At 43.9% G+C, this 27,345-nt stretch overlaps 1 protein-coding gene across 1 annotated transcript; it reads right to left on the minus strand.

The window, feature by feature from the left end:
* LOC117830539 (serine protease HTRA1B-like) lies at nt 1-27,345 on the minus strand. The gene is made up of 7 exons (XM_034708691.1): nt 26,715-27,345; nt 15,569-15,668; nt 15,366-15,480; nt 15,183-15,272; nt 3,141-3,335; nt 1,687-1,719; nt 1-168 (listed from the first exon to the last, which is right to left on the minus strand). The coding sequence occupies exons 1-7, from the start codon at nt 27,172-27,174 to the stop codon at nt 1-3; spliced, it is 1,161 nt and encodes a 386-aa protein (XP_034564582.1). The 5' UTR covers nt 27,175-27,345.

Genomic DNA, 27,345 nt, shown 5'->3' on the forward strand with positions numbered 1-27,345 from the left:
TCAGCCATGTTTCCGTCTCTGTGATGAAGTGAGAGAGTGAATAAGTTGCAAACCTTTGGCCTGTCTTTCGTGTGACTCTGCCAGGAACTGTCTGATCTTGTCTGACGGGATGGCGAAGGAGATTCCTGCCGTGACCTTCAGAGTGTTGATTCCAATCACCTCTCCATCCTGAAACACACACACACACAAACACACACACATTAATACCCAATAATAGAATTAAGATTTCCTCCTGCAGCTTGTGAAACAGAGGTTTTGACACCACGTTGCTTTTGTTAAGTAACACGGCCGGCTAAAAGCAAACCTGTAATCAGAGTCAGCTGTGGACGGAGACGGTCCGCCAAGCATTACACAACTTTAACTTTTATTGAGTCTTCCTAATAAGGACTTTATGAGCCGGGTGCCTGTTTATACGAGGTTACGTGTGTCCTGGTCCCAGTAATAAGAATCTGTTTCTGTCCCTGTTTTAAAAATACTCAGAGGTGATGTAAGAATTCAATTAACTTGAATCTCAGACAGAAACCTCTTCACATATATTCTTTAACGAGAAGAATATACATTTAATGCATCGTTAACATATATAACATCTTGTTATGGTCAATAAAACACATCTTAATATGCATCTAAATTCTTACAGGTCCACTGTTTGCAGAAATGTCCCTGCTGTTTCTAAACTGAAGGATGAAACCACATCTTTTAATAAATCCTGTCACGTGTTTATGATTCAGGTCATGTGTTATTATATTACATAAGGAAAGAATACTCTGTGCAATAATGAAAATGTAGAAAATACAGCAAAACATGAACATTTATTGAGCTAAGGCAACATTTAGTTTAAGTATAAATTCAACATTTAAAGGTGACATATCATGCAAAATGGTCTTTTTAATGGTTCTCTACCTGAAATCTGTGTCCCTGTCTACAAACCCCCTGAAAAGTCAAAGAATCCATTCTGCCCCTGTTCTGATTTCTCCACCTTTCTGTAAATGTGTGCGTTTTTCATTCCCTGCACACATGTGTGCTAACAAGGAGCTTAGGAGGGAGGCATGCTAGTTGTAGGCTGTCTTAATAAACACAAAGGTCGCTTTGACTCCCCACGTCTGCAGATTTGAAGATCTAGTGGATGATTTTTATTTATCATGGATAAGTGCTAGCGCTAATTAGCATAGCCACATAGCTACATGTTGGTAGCTGTGTACCAAGACACATGTCGACATGCTGACAAATAAAACAACAAGAAACACTAAATCTGTGATCAATGGTTCAGAAAGGTCCTGCTGCAGGCGCCTCTCTGTCAGGATCAGATTCTGGATCAGATTCAGAGGGTTGAAGTAACGTGATCTCTGAGCAGCCGTGTATATTCAGCCAACATGTAAACATTAGATCAACGTGCTGGAGAGCCGAGGAGGCCACACCCACTTCCGGAGGGGGCGTGGTCAGAGAGAAAACAGAGTGTTCTGAGGAGGACTGAAGAAGAGGGGTTTTCAGGCAGACCAAAACCTGATCTCAAAGTGTTTTTTTGAGCATAAACTTTAAAGACATGTTTTGGGGACCTCTTAGACCAATATATATTGATGAAAAAAGCGTGATATGTCACCTTTAAGTAATATATAGATGAATGCTGTATATATATATATATCCGACATGCTGAACTTAAACAAGGAGTTCAGGTTTTCTTTCACTTACCAGATTGACGAGTGGTCCTCCAGAGTTGCCGTACTGCAAGAAAATAAAAAAGCAAACATTAATGACAAATGTGACACCGCATGGTCTTCTCATTCTATTGTTTTTAAGGGAGTATCACTGGCAGGATTTAATATTTTTATATTTTGTATTTTTATATTTGTCATATATTGATATTTATATTTTTGTGTTTTTATTTTTTTATATTTTTGTATTGTTTTAATTTGATATTTATATATTTCTGTGTTTTTATATTGTAATATTTTTATATTTTGAAATTTAATATTTTGTTATTTTCATTTTTATATGTAAGTATTTTAATATTTTTGTATTTATTTATCTTGTTATTTCTATATTTAAATATTTTATATTTTCATTATTTATATAAAACAATATATTTATTTTTGTATTTTCATATTTTTATATTTAAGTATTTATTATTTTTTGTATTGTTAAATTGTTGTATTTTCTTATTCTCCTATTAGTATTTTTTTATTTTTGTAAATGTAACTTTTTGATTTTTTATTCTTTTATCATTTGTTGTTTTTATTTATTCAACATTGTTTTTATTTCCTTTTATTTCACTTCCTCACATTTCTCTTTTATTGTCTTTTAGTTTCTTTCTTATTTGTAAAGCACTTTGTTACCCTGTTTTAAAAAGTGCTACATAAACAAAGATTATCATTATAGTGTGTGCATTCAGCACAACATGCACAAAGCTTTTGTATTTGTCTTATTCATGCAAACATGTTTCAATACCCGACAAATCAGCAGGTCATTGCAGAGGATTAGGACTGTGCAGCATTTTGAAGAATTTCTTGTAAGCACTTCAGTTTCTGTCTCTTTCCAGCATTCTGTAACTGCAGGGAAATGCACAACTGATTTGGGATAGACCCTCAGTGTATGGTTCATTTAAACAAAGTAAGGCCTCAGTAATGAGGTCAGGAGATCTTGAGAGTTTTGGGGCATCTATCAGGTCACTGTTGCTGCATTTGTCCAAACATCAGGTCATCAGAGGTCATCTCTACCCCCTCTGAGTGCACCACAACTCTAAAACATATACAATATTTAAACTTATTTAAATGCACACGTGGCTTTGATACACTTCAGAGGTTGCTCATGAGAGTTTTGCTCCTCACACTCTATTTTTCCATTTGTCCTTCCCACCTAAAGACCCGTCTTTCTGTCTGTGCTGATCTGCCAAAGCGTCACATCACACTTCATGTGAGCCACACTGACCTGACACATCCAGATTTAAATCTTAATTCAAGATGATGCACGCCAAAAATAAGGAAACTGTCTTGATAGGTTCTCTGAAACTAGTATTACATCTTGTTTGTAACCATTTTAATAATTACAATCAATGAAGTTGTTGTCTTGACCTGTGAGGTCAGTGTGTCTTATATTCAGTGTAACGACATGTCCTGACATGCTCTTTGATCGCTCCCTTCACTCACGTTGATGATGGCGTCCGTCTGGATGTAGTCCATGTCAGAGTTGCGGAGCCCCAGCTCCTTCCCTCCTCTCTGGGTGGTGCTGACGATGCCGGTGGTGACGGTGTTCTGCAGGGAGAACGGGCTGCCGATTGCGACCACGAACTCGCCGGGGCGCAGGTCAGCTGAGCGGCCGAGGAGGAGTACGGGCAGCTTAATCTGTTTCATGAAACACAAAGGGATGGACGGTGTGAGATAGGATGCAGAGAGAGAGAGAGAGAGAGAGAGAGAGAGAGAGAGAGAGAGAGAGAGAGAGAGAGAGAGAGAGAGAGGGGAGTAAACAGCAGTTTATTCCCTCTGAGCTGTTGGAGACAGTCGTGGATTTCCTGTGTGGAGAGCTGAGTCAGCTCCCAGCCTGGACGAGGCTTCTCTCCATCCACAAATCAAACTCTAACCAAACTCATTTCCCCTCAGACTGACTGACTGACTGACTGACTTTTTGGAGGTGGGGGGCTTTTTGCCTTTATTTGACAGGACAGTTGTAGAGAGACAGGAAATGAAGGGAGTAGAGAGTGGGGAAAGACATGCAGGAAATGGCTGACCAGCCGGGAATTGAACCGGCGACCCGTGCAACAAAGTCTGTAGCCTCTGTATGTGGGGCGCTTAGACCGCTAGGCCACCAGCTCCTCATTTCTCCTCATTACTTAAAACTTGAGGTTGTTTATGAACTGTCTGACCTGTGCATCTTGAGTTCGGCCTGATTTTGCAGCACTAACAAATTCCAGAAGTCCAGAAAGTCTAAAGCCAGATTTGTTTGTAAAAGCTATTTGTGCTGTTGTTTGGATCTCTGCAGCCCTTCCTGCCTTCAGATGGACTGTCTCATAAATATTAGTTTTCCATCCCTGTGTCTGAAGTTTCCACTCCACTGAGTGTGCCTGACAGCGATCTCAAAAACACACAGACACAGAGAGTTTGAGTTTCCAGACTTTGGAGACTTTTAGAAGTAATAATCTGTTGAAACTGCTTTAAAATGTTGTGGACGGCTGTTAATGCTGTGAGAGGACTCCACGGCAAAAAGCTTACAGATTTAAAATGATCTGGTGTTTTCTGATTGATTGCACAAGAGGACTATAACTATGGCGTGAGTGAGAAGAAGTATCTGGAGACATCAGCATTAAGAATGCAAACTGCTCCTGCAGACTGTGTTGCATTTCGTTGAGTCTGAAACTCTCGGACAATCTTGTGAGGAAGGTTTTAAATCTAAATTAAAGCCGCAAGCAGCGATGAACGGGCCCTCGCACACCCGCAACCACCGCATCCTGAGCCATCGCCTCATGTAAACCATCACCTGATATGAGCCACTACATGATGTAAAAGCAAGATCTGAGAGTATATACTGCTTGTGTCCCTTAGGTGGTGCTAATGTTCCTAGTTTTTGGCAGATTGCCAAGAAAACCTTCAAACTTGACTGTCTGCCACGCCCACAATTTTAGTGTGAACAGAAAGCCTCTAATGATTCTGGATCGTCAATGTGTCTGCTGTAGAATGTGCCTTGTTTGGACTGAATTGGAGAAAAACCCTAGGACGAGTTCTCAAAAGTATGCACCCTTATTTGGGCGTCATGCTTAACATTCAAAGCTGTATGCGCGTTTGATGCATCGCCTGAAAGCCTGCCACGCCCACAATTTTAGTCTAAACAGAAAGCCTTTAATAATTTTGAATTGTCAATGTGTCTTCTATAGAATGTGCTTTGTTTGGATTGAATTAAATAAAAACCTTAGGAGGACATCTGAAATGTATGCACCCTTATTTGGGCGCCATTTTTAATTTTCAAAGATAGGTGGCGCTCTTCCTGTTAAGTTTCAAAAATGGGTGTAAGAGGCTTTTATGTGCGTCCTGATGCCATAAATATGCATATTAATTTTCAAGCATGTAGCTCAAAATAACCTCTATGGAGAGGGGATTTTGAAAATTGTAGGTGGCGCTAGTGAGCACATTTTTGCAAATGTTTTTGCAGGACCCATAAATTCTAACATTTTTCACCAGGCCTGATGAGTGTGTCGAATTTGCCCTTTGGGGCATGTTAAAGGCTCCAAAAATGTGATCTCCTAGTCCCTCAGGTTTCAATAGGGCCTTCGCCGCCACTGCGTGTCAGTGCTTGGGCCCTAATTAGGCTTTTTACTGGCAGATGAATTCAAATTAAAAAGACAACTATGTCAAAAAACTCTGTACCTTAAGAATGTGCCAATATTTCAGTTTTTTGGTGTTTTAAAACCTCTAAACAGATGAAATGCTGCTCGGACTGAATCAGTGAGGCAGAAATCTAATCTGCATGCTGTTGTGATTTTATAAAGAAAAGAATAATGTCTGAATAATCTGCAAAATAATATTTTGTGGCTGCAAACATGCATCAGTGAATCATTTTACTTGCTGTCTTCACCAACTCAACGTCCAACTCACAAAGCATATTGCACTGATGATATCTGTGCAAACACGCCCATAAAGCTCTGCAGCTTTGTGCAGTTTGCTCTTGTTTTGCACCTGATGAGCTGTCAGCATCTCTACTCTCTGAATCAGGAGGGGAACTGGCGTAGGGAGAACTTGATGCATGAAAAAGATGTAAAAGAATACATGATGTATCATTCAAACACTCTCAAGCAGCACAGACTCACAGAGACGCTCTTTGTCCTGCAGTCTTTTTGACTCTTGCTCGTTCTGATGCATCCTGTCAGCGGTGTAACAGACTCTGTTTTCAGGCTGGACTCAGGGGGGTTCCTCGTTACAGCGCTGGAACAAACCTTCCACTGCAGCTAACATCTTAAGACACTTTGGCTCCAGCCCTCAGCGGCTCTGTTTGCTTATTGGCCGACCCTCCGTGAACCATGTGCTGGCCTGCTGCACGTCGTCCTACTGACCTACTTCAGTCCCCAGATGTGACAGAAGAACTGAGACACGAAGCAGCCGCCATGTTTGGACCCGGCTTTGATCAACGCCACGACGAGCGTCTGACTGTTTCCACGCGGTGATGACGGACACATGTGTTGCCCATTTCCTCGGTTGAGTAACGAGCCTCAAGAATCTGACCCACTTTCAGTGACAGGAGCGAGGAGGAGGAGAGGGGAGCGAGGAGGGGGATGATGGGCACATGAAACGAAGCGGAAAAAGATTACGACACAGAGCAGCGTCTCTGAGCAGAAACATTTCCAGACAACTTAACTTATTGTTCCTGAGTTTGACGGACATGCATGAAGAGATTTGAGCAAACCACAGGTATGCTAAACACATCAGTACACGACCAACACCTTGCCCTGTGGAGTTTTGCATGAGTGTGTGTTTGGATGAGTCAGGGTGTATGACAACGCAAAACAAAATGTGGGGCCTGAAGCAGAAGACAGGACTCCAGGGGAAAGTGTGTGTTCATGCCGCCTCACTTCACCTGTGTTATGAAAGTCCTTCTTCATCTTTGAGGCTTCTCAAATCATGAAATCTACACTTTTGGACAAAATGCATGAATGTGCACGTAAATGATGTTTGACTTCACATTAAGGGGCACAGTCGACACGTACTGCATATTATATGAATCAGAGTTAAGATCTCAAGCTTTGAGACAGATTTAAGAGTTAAGAGTTGTTCCCTGAGCTCTCTCACTTTCTTTTCCTTCATCAAGATCCTCTCCAACTTTTCACCTTTGTGTGTCATGAAAACACAAAGCTAGGGCCAGCATTCAGACAAGTACATGGGACTTCCACCAGATCCGTGTCCGGTCCGGCTCCGTGCTCTCTTATCCGTCAACACCCACTGGTTGTGTTTTCAGAACGCAGCACGGAGCAGGACCTCCAGAGAGCTGGAGTCATGTGACCGAGGTTTTCCCCCAACTAATCACTGAATCAAGGATTCTCCTCCTCCTCCTCTCCTCATCCATGTTGTCTTCCTGGTCCTCTGAAAACCTCTGACCTGTTGACTCCAGGCCTGGCTCCGCTCATCATGACTTTGGTTTGTTGTTGTAGTTAAGTGAAATACGATCTGGTGATAACACAGAGTCTTTTATTCTGAAAATTAACCGGATGTTTCCATTTTGTTTTGGTGAAACCTGACTTCCTGTCCCGCTCCATCTGCTCTGTTGAGATTGATGCGTCGTGCTCCGGCACCCGGCACCAATAGAAGTCTTGTGTATCTGATCTGGAGGACTCAGACCTGCCGGATCAGAGACGCAGCTGGAACGCAATGGAGTGGATCCAGTGGAAGTTAACACATTGACTAGAATAGAAACCGATCAGATCCGGCCCAAGGAGGTGCAGACTGGAAACCTTTTCAGGTCATCAAAATGATCCTGGATCTGTTGTTTTTAAATAAACTAGTCACAAAATTCTGCATCGAAGAACTCCTCATACACCGAGTGATCTTTGCGTGTTAATTTGAGCATTAAGCAAGAGTTGTGGAACAAAAGGATGAAGCAGCATGTCGACACACTGAAGTCCAGGCAAAGGTAAGAAGGGACATGATCTCAGGCTGCTCATGAGTTTGCATCACTCGTGCATGTAAGGCCCTCCCTGCATTGTCTTTTTTAACTTCCTCTTCCTCCATTTATTCATGCCATTGTCACGCACGACCCTCCACTTCACCATGAATGCCCAGTCCTGCAGTTTGACCGATCTTCTCCATCTCATCAGGGTTGATTTTGCTGCAGAGTCCGACAAGAAATTCACCATCACATCATCTATCTCCTTAAAAATATCTCCTTTCATTAGTCTCTCTTGAATTAATTGGACGTCCACCCTAAGGACACATGGACGTCCTCGAGAGAGATGCAGACATAGAAAGAAGTAGTGCAGAGGTGACCAGACGTATGGAGGATCAGGATGCAGGAATCAGCGCTCGTCTGAGAGCAACCACATGAATGAGTGAATTAAAAAAAGTGTGTGACAGTGTTTGGGATCACTGAAAATCCCAAATGGAAAGCAGACTTGATCAAATCCTTCATTTTTAACTTGAACTTTTTCCATATTAACTCATATTTCTTCCACATTCATTCTTTCCTCTTGTCCTGTTGTTAAATTGATCTGTTAAAATGTTAAATTTAGCTGAGAGTTAACTCTAAAAACACAACCTGCCAGGCAAGTAACTTCAAAACAAAGTTCCAGCATTGAGTCCCGATGGGGGATTACATTAGTTCCTCTAATGAGGTCAATGTCCACTCCAACGCCAACTTCATACACACACACACACACACACACACACACACACACACACACACACACACACACACACACACACACACACACCAACCAACCTTCTTAATGACCACTAAATATATACAGACATAAACAGGCTGGTTATGAATGGATCCATTCAGCTCCTCTAATCAGGGTTTTACTCCATCAGCTCAACATAAAGCTCCTCTGTTCGCCCGACCTGAGCGGCTACCAGGGGTCTAATCATGCAGCCGGCTCAGCTCCGCCCACCAGGAAAAAAAACGACCACGTTCCCCGCCCTGAGGTTTTCAGGATGACAGCACTTTGACCGGAGTGAGATCACAAAGCTGAGAGTCTAATTTAAGAGACGTGCAACGAAACACAGAAACCACGACAAGGAACAAAGCGGTGACTTCATCCGTCTGTGTCTCCTTCTCATTATCTCTCTCTCTCTCCTGCAGTCCGTTCACCTGACGTGTGTACAATCTAAAGTACAGTAAGCATGTTGCATTTCAACATATCACAGCAGGATAATAATATAAGCAACACCTATAGTTTCCGTCCTACACTGCAGGTCCAAATTACCACTTTTATGTCTCACAGATTTAAAGCTACAGTAAGTAACGTTTGCTTTGGCGCCCCCTGTGGACAAAGTGACACCTCTTATCTCCTGTTCATGTGGAAGTAGTGTTTTCAGACGCAACCTCACCCTGTTGTCTTTAAAAAGTCAAATGTTGGCTTTAAAAATGTTGTTTTTACAGCCTTCTGTCAATCACCTGGTTTACTGGAATACTCTGCCGCCTGATTAACACCCACAACAACCACAAACACAAAGAACATTACACGTTGTCTTTTTATTGTGACTCCTACTCTCGTCTCCCACTCCTTCCTCTCTTTCTCTGCGTTTTAAACTTGGCCCCGACTCATATGGCGAGCAAAACCAGACATTGTTGACGTCTGGTCGAGCAAACAGAGCGGAGAAATGCCAACTCAGTGAGGAATTTGCTGAGGGCATAAAAACCTGTGGACGTCTGGCTCTTTGAAAACCATAAATCCTGCATCCACTCCTGCTGCATTTATCCCCTCAGATGTTAAGCTGAAAGTCTTTCACATTAGTTAATGCTGGATCGTCGTATAATAACACCCAGAGGCTGTTTGGGTTGAGTCAAGACGACAGGTAGGAGCTCCTGTCTGCACATGCTCAGAGGATACCGGCCTCAGAGGCAGCAGATCAGGCTGACACAGGTGACTGAGAGACATGCAGCAGGATTTATCAGGATTTATCAGGTGAATGGGGATTTCCATTCTCCATTTTTATTCAACCTTAGACTACTTTTACCTTTAGGGGGGAAATCTGTGATCAAGCGAATGAATATGCATGGTCCTTTTAAATAATAAATAAATAAATGCTGAAGCATTTGTCGACTCGGCCTCAAAGCTTGGGGTTCGTGTCGGGCCGAAGTGGAGAAGGGTTCCATGTGAACATGTTCACGTCGGGGAGGCGAACCCAGGCCTACCTCTCCCCTTTCGGAGTCGGGACACTTTCCCTCAGGCTCCAGGGGTCACGTCCAGGCTCATGCGGCCAAAAATGAGGCACCGTGAGCGGGTTAAGTACCTCCGTGATGACCCCCTGGAGGACAAGTGTTGTTCCTTTCCAAATTCAAATATTTTCCTCCAGGCTCGAGGGGCCACATCCGGACTCACACGGCCGAAAATGAGGCACCGAGAGCGGGTAAAATACCTCCGCGATGACCCCTGGAGGAAAACCGTTCTCCTCTCTAAATTCGAAGTCTTGTCCTCCAGACTCGAGGGTCCATGTCCGGACTCACACAGCCGAAAATGAGGCACTGAGAGCGGGTAAAATACCTCTACGATGACCCCTGGAGGAAAAGCGTTTTTCCTCTCCAAATTCAAAGTCTTGTCCTCCAGACTCGAGGGTCCACGTCCAGACTCACACAGCCGAAAATGAGGCACCAAGAGCGGGTAAAATACCTCCGCGATGACCCCTGGAGGAAAACCGTTCTTCCTCTCTAAATTCAAAGTCTTGTCCTCCAGACTCGAGGGTCCATGTCCGGACTCACGTGGCTGAAAATGAGGCACCAAGAGCGGGTAAAAGACCTCTGCGATGACCCCCTGGAGGAAAAGTGTTGTTCCTTTCCAAATTCAAATATTTTCCTCCAGGCTCGAGGGGCCACATCCGGACTCACACAGCCGAAAATGAGGCACCAAGAGCGGGTAAAATACCTCCGTGATGACCCCTGGAGGAAAAGCGTTTCTCCTCTCTAAATTCAAAGTCTTTTCCTCCAGACTCCAGGGACCAGGTCTGGACTCAAGCGGCCGAGAATGAGGTCAACCTATTGTTCATTATGTTCAAGTTGAATATGTTCATGTTCAGTCTTGTGCAGACATAATTTGGGAAAAAATGAAATGTTTCCTTTTGGTGCAGAAGACTGTAGAGAACTACTTTTTCCCCCTCATGAAATACCCAGGAATCGTTAGGAGAATCGACAATGGCATTGACATTGATAACATCTTATCAATTCCCACCCCTAGTCAGAGTACTTTCCTTTGCCTTGTTTGTCTCTTAACTTAATGAGATATGAGGGAACAAGAAACATTCTCATGTCAGAAGATGTGACCATGAACGTGAGCTTCTCATTGTGAGTGTGTGTTTTGTTGGTTTGCGTGTGGGAGTGTGGAGAGCAGTAAGTCACTGGTGAAAAACCACTCCCGTGACTTGGTTTTGTTCGATGTAAACCACAAACCACAAGCGCTGAGCAGTTTGTGGACTTCTGCAGAATTACATCCTCCAGAGCTGCAGTTACACCCTGCCGCCTCGCCCCAGCAGGCCCCCCGGGAAAACCACGTTCGCCTCCGTGTGACCGGCACACATGAACTCACATCCTGCAGCGTGTGATGGGTGTTCTCATTCTGCCCATCAAACATCAAATCTAATCCGACACACACACACACACACACCTATACGACCTTCTTTAAACTCCTCAATGTGACGTTTTTAACTTCCCTGACAACAACACGGAGTTTACTGGACAGGAAGAAGAAATCAGAGCTTTCATTAAGAGTCTGTCAAATCTCTGAAGGCTGGATGAGATAATGGGAAACTCCTGCTTGGATCAAAACATGTTTTTCTTCCACCGCCTAAAGCCAAACACGTAAGTAGGTGAATCATGTCAAAAGTCTTGTCCTATATTTACCTAAAACTAAATATGTGTGCTTTAAATAAAGGAAGAAGTTAAAGAGTTCATAAAATTTGACAACCTCAGAAAACCTCTTTCAAAATAAAAGTCCCTTGACGCAGTAAATCAGCGTGAAAACTTGAAGTAATTAGATAATGAGACTAAAGATTATAAGCTTAGGTGATCTTCTGTTTATAATAATGTGAAAACAGAATCCAGATTAAAGGTTGCATAATGCATCCTGGCTGCTTTCATAAGAACAGCTGGATTCAATTTCCTTTCATTTCTTGCCTATTTTCGCCGATTTACGGATCCACAGCTTCTTCAGCCACGCAGGCAGACTTTGATTACTTCAGGACTTTATTTTGGATGTTAAAGGAATAGTTTGTCTTTTTTGGAACAGGGTTATATGAGGTACTAGTCAACAGTGAGTCCATTAGCCAATGGGGATAAAGGGGATCCTGGTTCTCTGGCAGGTTTGCTGAGAAACTGGGACAGAAAACTGGCACAGAAGCAACATTATGAACGTCTGCAGACCAATATCAGTGAACACAATGTCATTGGAAAGCCGATTTGATTTTGCACTATTGAACACATGTTCCTCCGCCTGAAGAGCACTGATCAGCGGTTCAGGAGCAGAGGAAGAAGAGACTCAACGGACTGAATGAGAGAGGGGAAAAACTTCCTCTCTAACTGGAGAGCAGGAGAGATCACGAGTTACCTGGTGGCTCAGGTGTGTAAACTGTGAGCCCATGAACCCAGAGAGCTCCAGCTGTCAGGACTGGGACCAGAGTTCCCTGCAGCCTCACTGAACGTCTCTTTTTTACCTGCTTTCTTCACTTTTTTAGAAGTTAAATCAGAAAAAGCTGGATAGAAGAGCGTCTTCAGAGGAAGTTTACAGCTCTCTCTGCTTTTTTATTGCAGAATCAATCCATCTTTATTTATAAAGCACCAAATCCCAACAAACGTCATCTCAAGGAATCTTTCCAAACAGAGCCGGTCTAGACCGTACTCTATGTTCTATTATTAACAAAGACCCAACATCAAGACCAGGATCAGATCCAGTCCCATCTTCCAGACAGGACTCAGTCTGATCTCATCTTAATCCACCATGAGCAGAGCACTTTGCAGCATTTAGCAAGTTACAGTGGCAAGGACAAACTTCCTTTAACAGGCAGAAACCTCCAGCAGGACCAGACTCATGTTAGACACACATCTGCTGAGACCGTGTTGGGGTTGACAGTATACGTGACAGTCTTGCACTTTAGAAGTGGGGATGTACAAGGTATGAGGAGGAAGGAAAGCCCATCCCAAACACTTACGTTGGTGTTTGTTTACGCCAGATTTAGGAATTATTCAAGGCTTTACTTTGCCATCAGAAAGACGTTTTGTCAGCATGATTTGCAGACAGAACACACACATTCTTCCACCTTAAGTTTCTCAACAAAGAAGCCAAATTGACTTAAATCCCCTCTGGGTAAAAAAATGTACCATTGACAAGTTTCTCATGCTATTTTTATCCCTTTAAGCACCCTTTTATATCGCTTTTGTATCTATCTGCCGTCCATGTGCAGATCATCCTTTTTCATTTCTCCTCACACGCCTCCAGAAGTCTCCAATGTACACACATTATAAGGACTCAAGACTGTCATTACTTCATCTATGCACTTGTCTTGTTTCTGTAGGGTTCTGTCACGGTGCAGTTTTCTTACAAACTCTTCTTCTTGAAAACTTTGGTTCCAGACGGACTTTCTCTCTCTCTCTTCCGTCTCCTCCCAAAACAAACTCAGGTGTTTTTTCCTGTCTGGACAATACGCCTTCTGGAGTGTTTCATAAATGGAAAGCCTGGTTTTAGTTTGAGCTCAGCGGGATCTTTGAGGTAAACATCCATGACTCATGAAAAGCAGAGGTCACGGAGACAGAGGGGGAAAGTTTTCATTGTTGTGGAGCACTTTGTCTCGGACTGGTGATGACTGGACGAGTGGGTTCGGTTCAGAGAAAGGAGGTTTTCCACGGAGAGATATTTTTAGTAAAAGAAGTGGGAAGTGTTTCATTTTTTGTGCTGAGAGCTGGAACTCAGAGCTGGAACTCAGAGCTGGAACGTCCTGCACCAAAGTCAGATGATTAAAGAGGCGACTTGACATTTACCCTGGACTCTGATATGTTGTGAATTCTCATATTTGTGCTCCTCAGTTTGAGATCATCTGAAGCAGCAGAGTCTGAACATGATGGAGCTGATAGGGTCAACATATGGTTTGGACCATGGGTTGTCTCATCCAGTCTCAGCAGATGTGCGTCTAACATGAGTCTGGTCCTGCTGGAGGTGTCTTCCTGTTAAAGAATGGGGTCTTTGTTTTGTCTTACAAACTGCTCATTGTACCTAAAGTCTCTAAAAGTAGTATGGGAGGCAGAGCCTTCAGTTATCAGGCCCCTCTCCTTTGGAATCATCTACCAGTCAGGGTCCAGGAGGCAGACACCCTCTCTACTTTTAAGAGTAGGCTTCAAACTTTCCTTTTTGATAAAGCTTATAGTTAGAGCTGGATCAGGCTTGGACCAGGTCTTAGTTATGCTGCTATAGGCTTAGACTGACACACTGGGATCCTGTCTTTCCCTCTCTCTCCTCTCTCTGCCTGTCTCTCACTTTAACTCTTCCTGTCCAATTACAGTTACTAACCATAGACCTTTCTGGAGTCCCTGAGCTCCCTTGTCTCGTAGGTTCCTCTGGATCTCTGCCTTTTTTGAGTCTGTTATTCAACCTTTCTTTCTTTCTTTCTTTCTTTCTTTCTTCCTTTCTTTCTATCTATCATTCCTTCTTTTCTGCTGTCCCACTTTCTCTTCATTCTTTGTTTTATTTATTTTTCCTTTCATTCCTTCTTTCTTTCTTTCTTTTTCTTTCTTTCTTTCTTTCCTTCTTTCTTTTTATTCTTTATTTCATTCCTTCTTTCTCTCTTTCTTTCTCTCTATCATTCCTGCTTTCCTGCTGTCCCTCTTTCTTTCTTCCTTCCTTCCTTCCTTTTTCCTTTCATTCCTTCCTTCCTTTCTCTCTTCACTTCTTTCTTTCTTTCTTTCTTTCTTTCTTTCTTTCTTTCTTTCTTTCCCTCTTTCTTCCTTCCATGTTTCTTCATCCTTTTTGTCTCCTTTCCTCACCCCGTCCTTTCCTTCTGTCATTCCTTCACCATTTCTTCTCCTCTTTTTCTTTCTTCTGGTCTCCCTCTCTTCTCTCTTTTCTTAGACCTTTCTGGAGTCCCTGAGCTCCCTTGTCTCGTAGGTTCCTCTGGATCTCTGCTGCTGTGGACGTGCCAGACTCCAGCTGCTACAACTACTACTATCCGTCTCCCCACTATCATCTCTCTCTCTCTCTTCACCTCCCTCTATCCCTCTCTCCAACACGGTCTCAGCAGATGTGTGTCTAACATGAGTCTGGTCCTGCTGGAGGTTTCTGCCTGTTAAAGGAAGTTTGTCCTTGCCACTGTAACTTGCTAAATGCTGCAAAGTGCTCTGCTCATGGTGGATTAAGATGAGATCAGACTGAGTCCTGTCTGGAAGATGGGACTGGATCTGATCCGGTCTTGATGTTGGATCTTAACCTAGACCTGCTCTGTTTGGAAAGAGTCTGAGGATTTGGTGCTATAGAAATAAAGATTGATTGTTTGTGTGAATGTAATAAAAAAACTCACCGGTGTGTCGATCTTAATCAGAGCGATGTCGGCCTTCTCGTCCACGTCTTTGATCTTAGCGTCGAACGTGGCTCCGCTCTTCAGCTCCACCTGCAGGAAACAAAACCAACGTCTTCTTAACACCATCGTCACTCCAGATAAACCATCATGGACACTTTTTCCTGTATCTGCACACTGCTTTACCTTCACTCGTTGCTTGTTGGCGACCACGTGGGCGTTGGTGACGATGAGTCCGTCCTCTGACACGACGAACCCGGAGCCGCTGGCGACTGCCACCTCTCTCTTTGTGAAGACCATCCTGAGAAGAAGAAGGAAGACACAGGAACCTGTTTAAGACTTGATACCTCAAATAATCTGAGGTGGTTCAGTCTTGGAGTTCATCTTACTTGCGGTAAAGTTCAATGTGAACGACGGCGGGTGCGATCTTCTCCACCACGTCAGCGATGAAGTTGTACTTGTAGCGGAGGCTGTCGGGGTTCTGCTGACCTGCTGGGATGAAAACACTCGGTCAAGATCTGCTTCATTACACTCTGAACATCTGCATCATGCACACTGCTGCACGTAAATGCATCGCAGGGAAACTGTGGTGGTCTTCTTTTTGTGCAGTTAATTGAGAGAGCATCATAAAGTGTTGTCTATCTGACCCTCCTGCATGTGGTGCAGGAGGGTGTGATGGATCCCAAACTGTAGCTGCTGTGTTGAACGGATCCAGATGTTGAAAGTTGTAAATGAAGTGAAGGCCTGAGAGCAGCTGCAGACCGTCCTCTGCTCCCTCTCACTCTTATAAAACAAAGGAAGTGACTCACAGCGTCAGAAGATAGTGTGAGGCAGCCGAGGAGGGATGTTACCATGCCGTACTGACAGAACTGTAACGGCACCTTACATAACCTCATTTCAGTTTCACTCCAGCTGTGCAGCAACATCAACATCTGTCGCAGCTACACATCTTTCTTTTCTCACTCGACTGATCGTTTGTGAGTCAGAACATCCCACTCCATCCTGCTGAGGCCGTTCAGGAGATACTATCCCCCCCATCTGTCCTTTTCTTTGGAGTGGAAAACAAGTTCCTCAGAGCGGCACAAAGACTGTTAAACAACGTTTACGATGAAATCTTGACCAATCACAAGAAACCTCAAACATAAATAAATGACTCATTCGATGTAAATAAAGCCGCAGCACATGTGTGCACGTCATCCTCAGTTAACAGAGAAGGCAGAGACCTAACTACACTTTTAATGGAGAGTATGTTTGGGTGTTATTCTGAATCAAAGTAAAACCATAGGCTGTTTAAGACATGGATGCAGGCTCAGTGATGTCACCCATTGGTTTCTGAGGAGGCCTTAAGACGCCCAAAGATGGTGGTCACCATTGGATGTCTTCTCTTCTTGTGTGTTGCAGGTGTATGTAACTGGGAGGTGTGGCTTCCCAATTGGCCTGACTGGGAGCACTTCCATTGGGACTTGGCTTGGGTTCAAATCCTGATACTGAACAAGATGATTTTGCTTGCTGCGTAAGCTATTTGGTTATAATATAAGTTTAATATAAGCTCTCTTAACTGATGTTACTCAGGCCTATCTCTGCTCTGATGACATCACTTTTCATCCTTCTCTCCCCCAGTCTCTTTGCTCCCCTTGTTCCCTGCTATACCATCTCCTTGGACCCTGTCGTTGGGGTCTACTATGGTTAGTTGGCCAAGGGTTCATATGCTCCTGCTCTGAAATGGCTTACCTGTCATGTAGGCCTGACCCCTGATCTGTCCCTGACCTGATTCCTCAAACTAGCATCCACTTGACAGGACCAAAGTATGGAGGTTGGACTGGTGCAAAGTCACTCCCTTGGCCTTGCTGAGGCATATATTTCCCAGTGGCTCAGGGTGCTTGTTTATGTGCAGCTCTCTAAGGCTCATTCTTGCTCTACGTGTTTCTTCAGGTGGTCTGGAAGCTTACAGCGGCATCAAGCCGTGTAGCCAACAGGTGGACCCAGACCAGAAGAGTCCGTTGGACAATGGCTGAACTTTTTAAGGAAAGATTGTGCGGCTCGGATAGAAACTCGAACCATACAAGTGTTGTGCTTACTTTTCACAGTATTATAACTCCGCCTACTTTTGGGGAATAACTCTGCCTACTTTTGGGGAATAACTCCGCCTACTTTTGGGACTCTTCATTTACAGAGTGTAAAAATTGAATTACTCCTCATTACTTCCTTTTCTCTTCTCACCTGATGCTCCCAGTCTTTACAATACCTGTCACCTAACTCCTCTTCATGTGCCCTATTTTGTGTATTTCTCCTCTTTCTCCACCACCTCCTCACGACGTTTTCCTTTCCCCCGCTTTAAAATGTTCACATCTCATTTCTTTTGCAATTCAATCTATGTTTCGTTATAATATGAGTTACTTGAAGCTATTGTTGCCGTGACCATTGAGCCAGTTATGACTCTAGAAACAGGCTGAGAGGAGGAGTTGAGGATGTCGCCTAATTGCATGAACCGCCACAACACGCCGACCTGTCACGCAACTAAATGAAGTTAAGGTGTTAACTTAGATTCGGGAGCAGGACCACGCCTAAACCACGCCCTCAATCACCTGACAAGCCTTCTTAAACGTAGCCAGCCTACTCCAACTGCTTGTCCGTGATTCTTCAACCCACCCTCCCTCACCTCACTCTACTGCACTTAACCTATTTCCTTGTCCTCTCCTACTCAACTCGTGCTCGCTCCTTCTATGCCCTGTCTACTTCCAGGTACAACCCGGGTCAAGATCAGCTCCGGCAGGAGAACGCTGAGACGGAACCCCCATCCTGAGTCTCCTTCTGCTGGGCACACCATTATCATTAAATGTTCAACTTATATCCTTGTGTGGCGTGGTCCTTGCTAGTGAATTACAGATAACTGTTGAGCCTTAAAGGTGACATATCACGCTTTTTTCATCAACATATATTGGTCTAAGAGGTCCCAGAAACATGTCTTTAAAGTTTATGCTCATAAAAACACTTTGAGATCAGGTTTTGATCTGCCTGAAAAACCCTCTTCTTCAGCCCTCCTCAGAACACTCTGTTTTCTCTCTGACCACGCCCCCTCAGGAGGTGGGTGTGGCCTCTTCTCTCCAGCACGTTGATCTAATGTTTACATGTTGGCTGAATATACACGGCTGCTCACAGACCCGCGTTACTTCAACCCTCTGAATCTGATCCAGAATCTGATCCTGACGGAGAGGCGCCTGCAGCAGGACCTTTCTGAACCATTGGTCACAGATTTAGTGTTTCTTGTTGTTTTATTTATCAGTATGTCGACGTGTGTCTTGGTACACAGCTACGAACATGTAGCTATGTGGCTATGCTAACTAGCGCTAGCACTTATCCATGATAAATAAAAATCATCCACTAGATCTTCAAATCTGCAGACGTGGGGAGTCAAACCGATCTCTGCCAGAAAGGCAGTAGGACCTTTCTGAAGGATTGGTCACAGATTTAGTGTTTCTTGTTGTTTTATTTGCCAGTATGTAGATGTGTGTCTTGGTACACAGCTACAGCTACAGCTACGAACATGCAGCTATGTGGCTATGCTAACTAGCGCTAGCAATTTTCCATGATAAATAAAAATCATCCACTAGATCTTCAAATCTGCAGACGTGGGGAGTCAAAGCGACCTTTGTGTTTATTAAGACAGCCTACAACTAGCATGCCTCCCTCCTAAGCTCCTTGTTAGCACACGTGTGCAGGGAATGAAAAACGGAGGAGGGGTTGAGTTGTATTTTATACAGTCTATGGGCTGAACAAGCTCCGAGCTCTGACTTCCTGTTACAGACCGGATATTGTTGTTACGTAACAAAAACACTGAAGTCTGAAACGGCTGGTTTCAGCACACATTTACAGAAAGGTGGAGAAATAAGAACAGGGGCAGAATGGAGTCTTTTCATTCTCGGGGGGTTTGTAGACAGGGACACAGATTTCAGGTAGAGAACCATTAAAAAGTCCATTTTGCATGATATGTCACCTTTAATATTATCAAAACAAAAACAAAGTAATCCCCCAAACAGTCGTTACGAATAAAGGAATATCAAATGTTTACATCTAATAATGGGCTCTAATGGAGTTTCCTTGCAGCCTCAAGTGGACACTGGAGGAACTGCAGTTTTTGGCACTTGCAAAACTGGATTGGTTGCAAAGTGAAACTATGTTATTGCATATTGAATATTTCTGCTGTTGGGTTTGATTCACCAAGATGTGACTCTTTCTTGTGTCTGAGTGACAAAAAAGCTCGGTCAGGTTTTTCCCTGCATTAAAAATTTTCTGAAAGTCTAAATCTCTGACCTTCATTTCTCCTTTCGTCCTCACAGAACTTCAGGCTTTTGTTGCATCCATCAAACTGCTGCTGGCACTTGAGGCCGCGCCCAAATACCAACCAGATCTATTATTTCTAATCAGCATCACAAAGGAGCCAAGGAAAACTTCAGGAATTCCTGCGTCCATTTTTTTAGGCATGTTTCTTTACCGTGCAGTGTTTACTCAGCGTCTATGAGAGATGATTAATCTGCACAGAGTCCTGAGGTTCAGAAAAATAACTCTGCTGTGATCATTTAGAGTCTATGGTTGGTGAATTTAAAGCTGCTGTGAAGAACTTTTGTTGTGTATCGATTCTGGCGCCCCCTTGTGGACAAAGTGATACCACTTATCTCTTGTCCTTTACATGCAAAAGTAGTGTTTTCAACAAAAGCCTCATCCTGTTGTCTTTAAAAGTCAACATTATCAGGCAATGTGATTATTTTCCATGAAAACAGTCAAATAAAGGCTGTTTCTGAAGCAAGATGTCCATCATCTGGTCTGACACCTACCCCCTCAGGGCGGTTTCAGGCATTAAAAATGACAACAGAGAAGGTGTCAGTGTTGTTGCTGATGGTCTTGTTTACTATTGAAGGTCATAAAGAGGCATCAGTATCATTTTCAGTCTGTTTCTCAGCCAGTTCAAAACTCCTCACAGGGCCTTTAAGCTAAACTTTTAGAGTACAAATCAGAAGGACTGAACTTCATGTACTCTTTGGAAAAGGTCAGGAGTTAAAAATGAAACATATCAAATCACAGGTACAGCCTTCATTCACAGTGCCAGTGAAGACATGTCTCTGAGTGTCCTCGGGTCAGAGACCTGCAGGATTGTGATGTTCTGTATCTCAGCTGATGTGCTTCACATATTTTCAGATTCTTCGTCTGCAGATCTTATCGAGGTGAAGCCCCTGAGCTCATTCCTTCAACACCTCGCTCTGCTTCATATCACCTCTTCATTCAGCAGATACATACTGTATGTGGTTTTATTATGTAATGCATTACTTGTTTTCGCCATTTTATATTTCATACATCAGATTTCTTTGCACCTTTCGTTAAAGTTTGACTCCTTGTACATTTAGATTCAGTAGCTTTATCCTGGTACCTCATATCTACTCTTATTTTCAGACGCTGTTCTCCCTTTTGTGCTGCAAGAAATCTGTCAATCTAAGCAGCTTCATTAAGGTTTAACTCTTATGAGCACCAAAGACCTGCTCTAAAGACAAAAGGTTTGATATAAAAGCTGCTGTACGACCTCAAGTCAACGTGTTTTCATTGTAAGGTCTATGAACTTCTTCAAATCCAGGCCATGTGCAGTCTGCCTGAAGTTCACTTCTGCTGCACGCTGATGTTTTTCTAAGAAGCTCCTCTCGAGCTGCTGCAGAGTTTCGGACCGAGCAGCTGTTTGTCGTGAATGTTCACTTCAGCCTCAGCTGCACTGCTCCGTCTGGAAGACACTGATGTGTTTATATGTGTGTGTGAGCGTGTGTGTGTGAGTGTGTTGGCTGGAGGACTAGTGGCGTGCAGCTGCTGCAGCTTTGAAGTGAACTGAATGGAGGCAGTCAGATGAAGGGGGTGAAAAACCCTGGAGCACGCTGCAGGTGTAGGCGACTGTACGGCACAACCTGAGGTCAAAAAGGTAAACTGACTGACTCAGTGAGTGAAGCTGCACTTTGACAATCAATGCTGAGAGGTCTTTGAATGCACCATCAGGGAGAGTTAACTATCAATTTCCTCAAATTACTACAAGATACTTTAAGGAGTTTTCAGACTCTTGTGATTGGGGTTTAGTTATCATTTGTTAGCTGATATGATGCTTCATACATGGCTCACAATAATAACACAGCAGAGAATAAGAACAAGTGCAGCTGCAACAAGCTGAAGAGAGAGTAAAAATGGTGTCACCGGTGTGGATGTTTTTCAAATTTAAAGGAAGGTTACACGACTGCAACTTGCAAAACATGCTGCAAGTTTTCAGAGAGGAGGAACAAATCCTCAAGCTCTAATACAATGAATCTTTAAAGTCAGCTTTAAAGTCGTCATTTCAACAAAGATGCGTGTGAGGAATACGAAGCATCCACAGCTAGCATTAGCATCAAAACAAAGTCCATCAGAGACTCAAAGCTAGACAGAATCAGTGAATTTACAGCTCTCAGAGACCCACCAAGGATTTCAGCAGCTAATATTTTGACCAGTGTCCTGGGTCTACTCTGCAGATGTCTCCCTACCTGCCCTGTATGATGTGATCTCCACACACAATCACAGTCTGATCCACAACCAAGTCAGGGACACAAGTCTGATTGACTTCTGACGTTAGCCAGTGGCTTTATTTTGTGTATGTTATCAAATGAGATCATATGAATATAAATATACATACATGCATCTTTGCTCACTAAATCTTAGTCTGTCTGACCCTCAGGTGTGCAGAAATGACACATTTTATAACACAAACATGTCAAAAAGGTTGAAAGAATCCATATTGCATCCCTCCTTTTAACTGCTGACCACTTAAGGCTGGTTTTAGCCTCCTCCTGACTCTCATGTAACCCAGGTTAATAGCAGACTCTTATTGTGAAGGGGCGAATCCAGCCTGTGAGTCGTGCTTCCTGTGTAGCGACAACAACACAGGTGTCAGCTTCTAAGGCTCTCCATGGCCTCTCTCTATGCCGCCTGACCTCTTGGTCACATATGAGCTGTATAAATGCAGTTTGAGATCCTCCAGGAGATGCCTGTATTTGTTCCTGGAGCTCAACTAAAAAGCATTTTCAGTAAAGCTCTGAAACTCTGAGCAGATTCTTAAAACACACTTTCATGAGAGAGCTGTCGCTATGTTCCCCTGAGTTTATTGAGTTCATTAAAATAACTATGTAATAAGATGGAAAATTCTCTATAAATACAGGTCCTTTATCACTGAATCACATCATCTGTTCATTGATTTTACACACTGATCCCTTGTTCTTGATGGAGAGTTAATGCGGTTTACTGCTGCACAGATCTGGCGGCAGCTCTTCCCTCCTGAAGGCGGATCAGTCGTCCTTTCCTTCAAATCAAACAATACTTCGGTTTGCACTTTATGTGAAATCTCATTACGAGCTGGACGAGCCCGAACTAAGGAAAACATTCCTCCTGTTCCTGACAGAGTTGAGTCACCGCTCGGCTGTGTTTTGTTGATTCTGTATCCAAGCCTGTCAATCTCAGTGAGAGCGCTCAGGTCTGAGCAGGAAGCAGAAAAAAATACAAGCCAAATGCAAAAAAACACCATGCATCAAAATCTGGGTTAAATAACGGCGTGACCTACATCTGAGCAGGACGAGGACCTTACTCAACAAAGCAATCAGCTCCAAGAGGTGAATCATGAAACTTCAGATGGTGTGTGCGCTGACAGCTTCCAGATTTCTGTCCTCAGACGAGGAGTTCAAAACCCTCAGAGAGAAGCGATGCATGAAGTGGCCTGACTCTCTGGATTGAACAGATGAAAGAGGGGAGGAGAGGAAACAAGGGAAGAGAAGAGGGAGGAAAGGAGATGAGAGGAGGAAAATGAGGGAGGATGGGCCGGATAACGCGCCCCAAAAGGATGCAAGGAGAAGAAGAAGTGAGAAGATGAAATGATAGAGGTCACTAAGGAAGGAGGAATAAGTTGCATTAAGGTTGCAATAGTTTTGAGTTCTATTTTTGATAGGAAAGTTGAAGAAAGACAGGAAGTGTGGGGAGCAGAGAGCGGGGGAAGACATGCAGCAAAGGGTCGAGGCCGGGAGTCAAACCTGTGACCTCTGCAACGAGGGCTATAGCCTCTGTACATGGGGCGCACTTGGACCGCTAGGCCATCAGCGCCCCATAGTTTTGACATTTTTATTTAGATTTAACATTTTCTATTCTCGAGTTAATTTTGTCTGCAGGTTAGTTTAATTTTGATGCATTTTAGTTTTCTTCCCACTGTGGCATGCCTCTAACCCCTGTGTCTGACAGCTGCAGACTACCTGCACAAGTGCATCCTCAACCAAGTGACTGAGTGTCATCTTTCTGCAATGTCATGTTTGCATTTAAAAGTGCATCACAGGCGTCTGCACGAATACAATGCAGAGCAAGTATTTATCACGTATACAGGGATATGAATCACAAGATTTATCTCTCTGTGTGCATGCAAATTCATTTCTTGGATATAATCATGACCTGGGTACTCGAGTCCACGTAAACACACTCAGTTTCAGTCTCAGTTTGATTCAGAAGAGAAGACTTTAAGGAGAAGAGGAGAAAGAGAGCAGTGTCCAAAAGAGGGCAAAAAAACAAGGAGAGATCATTTATCAGACATCTTTCCAGAGAAGATTAAAAATAGAAGAAGGGAGGAAGTCAAGGTCAGAGGAAGAGGAGAGAAGCAGAGTCAATGAAAAGAGAAAGGGAGAAAGAGGAGAAATACTTTGACCTGGATGAACCCAAGGCAACGAAAATGTACTCAGCATATGAGTGTGTTCACAGCTGCAGCTTAAGAGTGTGTGTGTTTATGTTTGCCACTATTCCTCTCTCACACACACACACACTCATAGGGAACACTGTTTGTTTTTGCAGCACAGGGCAGGCACTCAGGAAATCCTGGCCTAATTTCAAGACATTATGACCTTGTGAAGATAACATATGAGAGAGAGAGAGAGAGAGAGAGAGAGAGAGAGAGAGAGAGAGAGAGAGAGAGAGAGAGAGAGAAAACAACACCGTCTTTAGTTTGGTGCAGTGTGAGGCTCTGATGGAAATCTGACTGATCAGCAGATGGAGAGACGCCAGAAAGAGGAACAGAGGGAGGGATCAGGAGGTGAGCTAATCCATGTCAGATACTTTCCACTGATGCTTTAACTTCTCAACGTATCAAACTGTCCTTTCACATGAAGTTCAGGTGATGAATCATGTCACAATGTGTAAGTTTCTGCAGCTGAGTATCCCAGGAGTGAGACACTTGGCATCCTGACTATCTCTGCTGAGAGTCGCCCCTCCAAAACAACGCCCAGGCAGCAACAAGTATGCAAAACCTTGCAAAGTGGCAGCTGATGCAACATCATTGCATGCCAAACATGCAAAGTCAGGCCCCTGAAGGAGTCCCTGGAAGATGTTGCTCACCATGGGAGTGTATTGGTGATGAGAGAAGAGGAGGTATGTCTCTCTTTTGAACATCAGATGTGACGTTCAACTTTTTGGTCCAAAGTTAAAGCTACACTCTGCGATTTTTCTCATCCTTCTTTCTTCCTCCTCTCCTGACACTAGTTATGTTTAAAGACAGACATGTGGCTTCATTTTAAAAAAGTGATGTTAACTTTGAATACTGATGTGCATGATAGGAACACTTTTCCAGCATCATCCTCAAGGTCACTCTGGGTTTTTATGGAAAGGATGGAAGCTGGAGTGTGCAACAACAGCCATAAGAAGCATCACAGGTTAAGACTTCTTGTTGTAAGTGTGAAGTAACAGAAGCAAAGCAAACTGACTCTTAGATATCTATCTATTTATATCGCCAAGATAAGATCAGTCCTGTCTCTCAGTGATGCTGAGACTCTTATTCATGCATTTATTTCATCACGGTTGGATTATTGTAATGTTCTTCTGTCCGGTTTGCCCAAGAAGAGTCTGCAAGGTCTGCAGATGGTGCAGAACGCAGCTACTCGCCTTCTGACCGGGTCACACAGATATGAGCACATAACTCCAAAGCTCTGCTCTCTTCACTGGTTGCCTGTTCACGCCAGAGCAGATTTTAAAGTGTTGCTGTTGACTTTTAAAATTGTACATGGCTCTGCTGCACCCTCTTATCTAACTGACCTGGTGGATTCATATGTGGCTGCCCGGGCACTTCGCTCTCAGGGGACTGAAGTGCCCCTAAGGTCTGAAAGAAGACTAGAGTGGTGAACAGGCCTTTTCATTCCATGCACCCACTCTATGGATCAGTCTCCCTGGTTAGCATGTTATTGTTGTTGTGTCTTTGTTAGTTATTTGTCTTTAAGCTTTGTAAAGCACTTTGATTGAAAGCGCTCTATGAATAAAATTATTATATTATTATCATCAGATGTCACGTTAGTCTCGTCTCAGGCTGGTCTTGGTCGTGGGGGAGTAATGACAGTAAGCGGGCACAGATGTGAGAGCAGCCTGAGGAGCTGTGTCTGGATTCTGATCTGCATTTAACACCTGCTCACTATACATTCTCCTTAACTGAACATATAGTAGACGACAGAGGAAAACAGCTAGCTTTGCTCACCTCTAATTATTCCAACAAAGGCACTGCAAGCCGGTCATGTTTGAGACATGCATGATGTCATTCTCATGCTGCAGTGATTGTAGAGCATTTTACACTCTTAGACATCAAACTTCAACATCTTGAAAGCAGCAACAGCAAATTACACTGATGTGAAGCATGAAACCTGTGCATGGATAATCATGGACTCAGTTAGGAGCATGCAGTGATGTGATCTTTGATGTGTTCAGCATAGTCTAAGATAACAAAGATGCAAAAGCTTCACATAAGAGATCACTTATGTCTGATTTTAGTGATGCTGCTGCACCCTCGGCACCCTGGCTACCCGTGCATGTCTACTCCAGCACTGAGCATTAAATAAAAGCTTCTTAAATATGACTAATGGCTCCATTAGTTACTGAATCTGTGTCAGTGAGTTCTGCAGGAACTCTTACTAGCCCATGATAAGATGTTGGACATGGAGGTTCAGTTAACATGGCCTGGATTACTTTTCTTGCAGCACAAGGAGCAACACAGATTCAGCTCCATGAGCATGTGGAGCAGTGTGAAGGATGTGCATGTGTTTGGAGAATCAGCTGACCAAGAGATGGAGGATAGAAAGTTGAGTGTGTGTGATTCCTGCTGCTAAGGTCACTCAAGTTCAAATCCAAAACACTCAAACAGAAATAAGTGTGTCTTATCAAACTTAGAGTCCTGCACTTCTCCTGTTTACCTTATAGATAGAATCTGTCCTGCATATCTGCCCCCCTCAAACACACACACACACACACACACACACACACACACACACACACACACACACACACACACACACACACACACACACACAGAAATATGTGTGTCTTGTGAAACTTATCCTGTAGTCCTTCACTTCTCCTGATAACTTTACAGATAGAATCTGTCCTGCATGTCTGACCCTGCTTCCACACACACACACACACACACACACACACACACACACACACACACACACACACACACACCTCTCTCACCTTTCCCACAGGTCCCCCTCTGGATGAAGATGACTGGTGGTTGCTGCAGCTTCATGGCCCTGTTGCTCACGCGCTTCAGCTCGCAGAGGTTCCTGTAGGAGACCCCGTCGCTGCCACAGACCGGCTCAGAGCCCGAGCACACACACAGCCCGGGGTTCCCTCTCCTCCTGACTGTGGAGGACACCTCCACGCCCTCGGTCACCACGCACTGCATCCCGTCCGCGCACTCCTTCTCCGCGGGGCCGCCGCACTGCTCGCCCTCCCCGGACGCGCACACCGGGCAGCAGTCACACCGGTCCAGCACGTCCCCGGACAGGCAGTCTGCGGGGATCGGGGCACACTGAGACTTGTCACACTTCTCAGGACAGCCGATGGCGAAGCGTTTGGCTATCCGTGCGTCCGCGACCAGACAGGAGCAGAGGAGGAGGGAGATTACGCACAGGATGAACCGGAGACTCATGATGGCACAGGAGATAAGAGACTCTTAGAGTTATCTGGAAGCTGGAGTTTGAATAAGTTACAGTAAGTTTGAAGGTCAGAAGTTTTTAGAGAGGAGAGAGGAGGTCAGAGAACTGTCACCTGCTGAGTAAACTGATGCAGTGACTCTGTCTGAGGCTGTCCCTGCTTTTAA

This window comes from Notolabrus celidotus, chromosome 18 (assembly GCF_009762535.1).
Source record: "Notolabrus celidotus isolate fNotCel1 chromosome 18, fNotCel1.pri, whole genome shotgun sequence".
In the NCBI taxonomy this organism is placed as follows: Eukaryota; Metazoa; Chordata; class Actinopteri; order Labriformes; family Labridae; genus Notolabrus; species Notolabrus celidotus.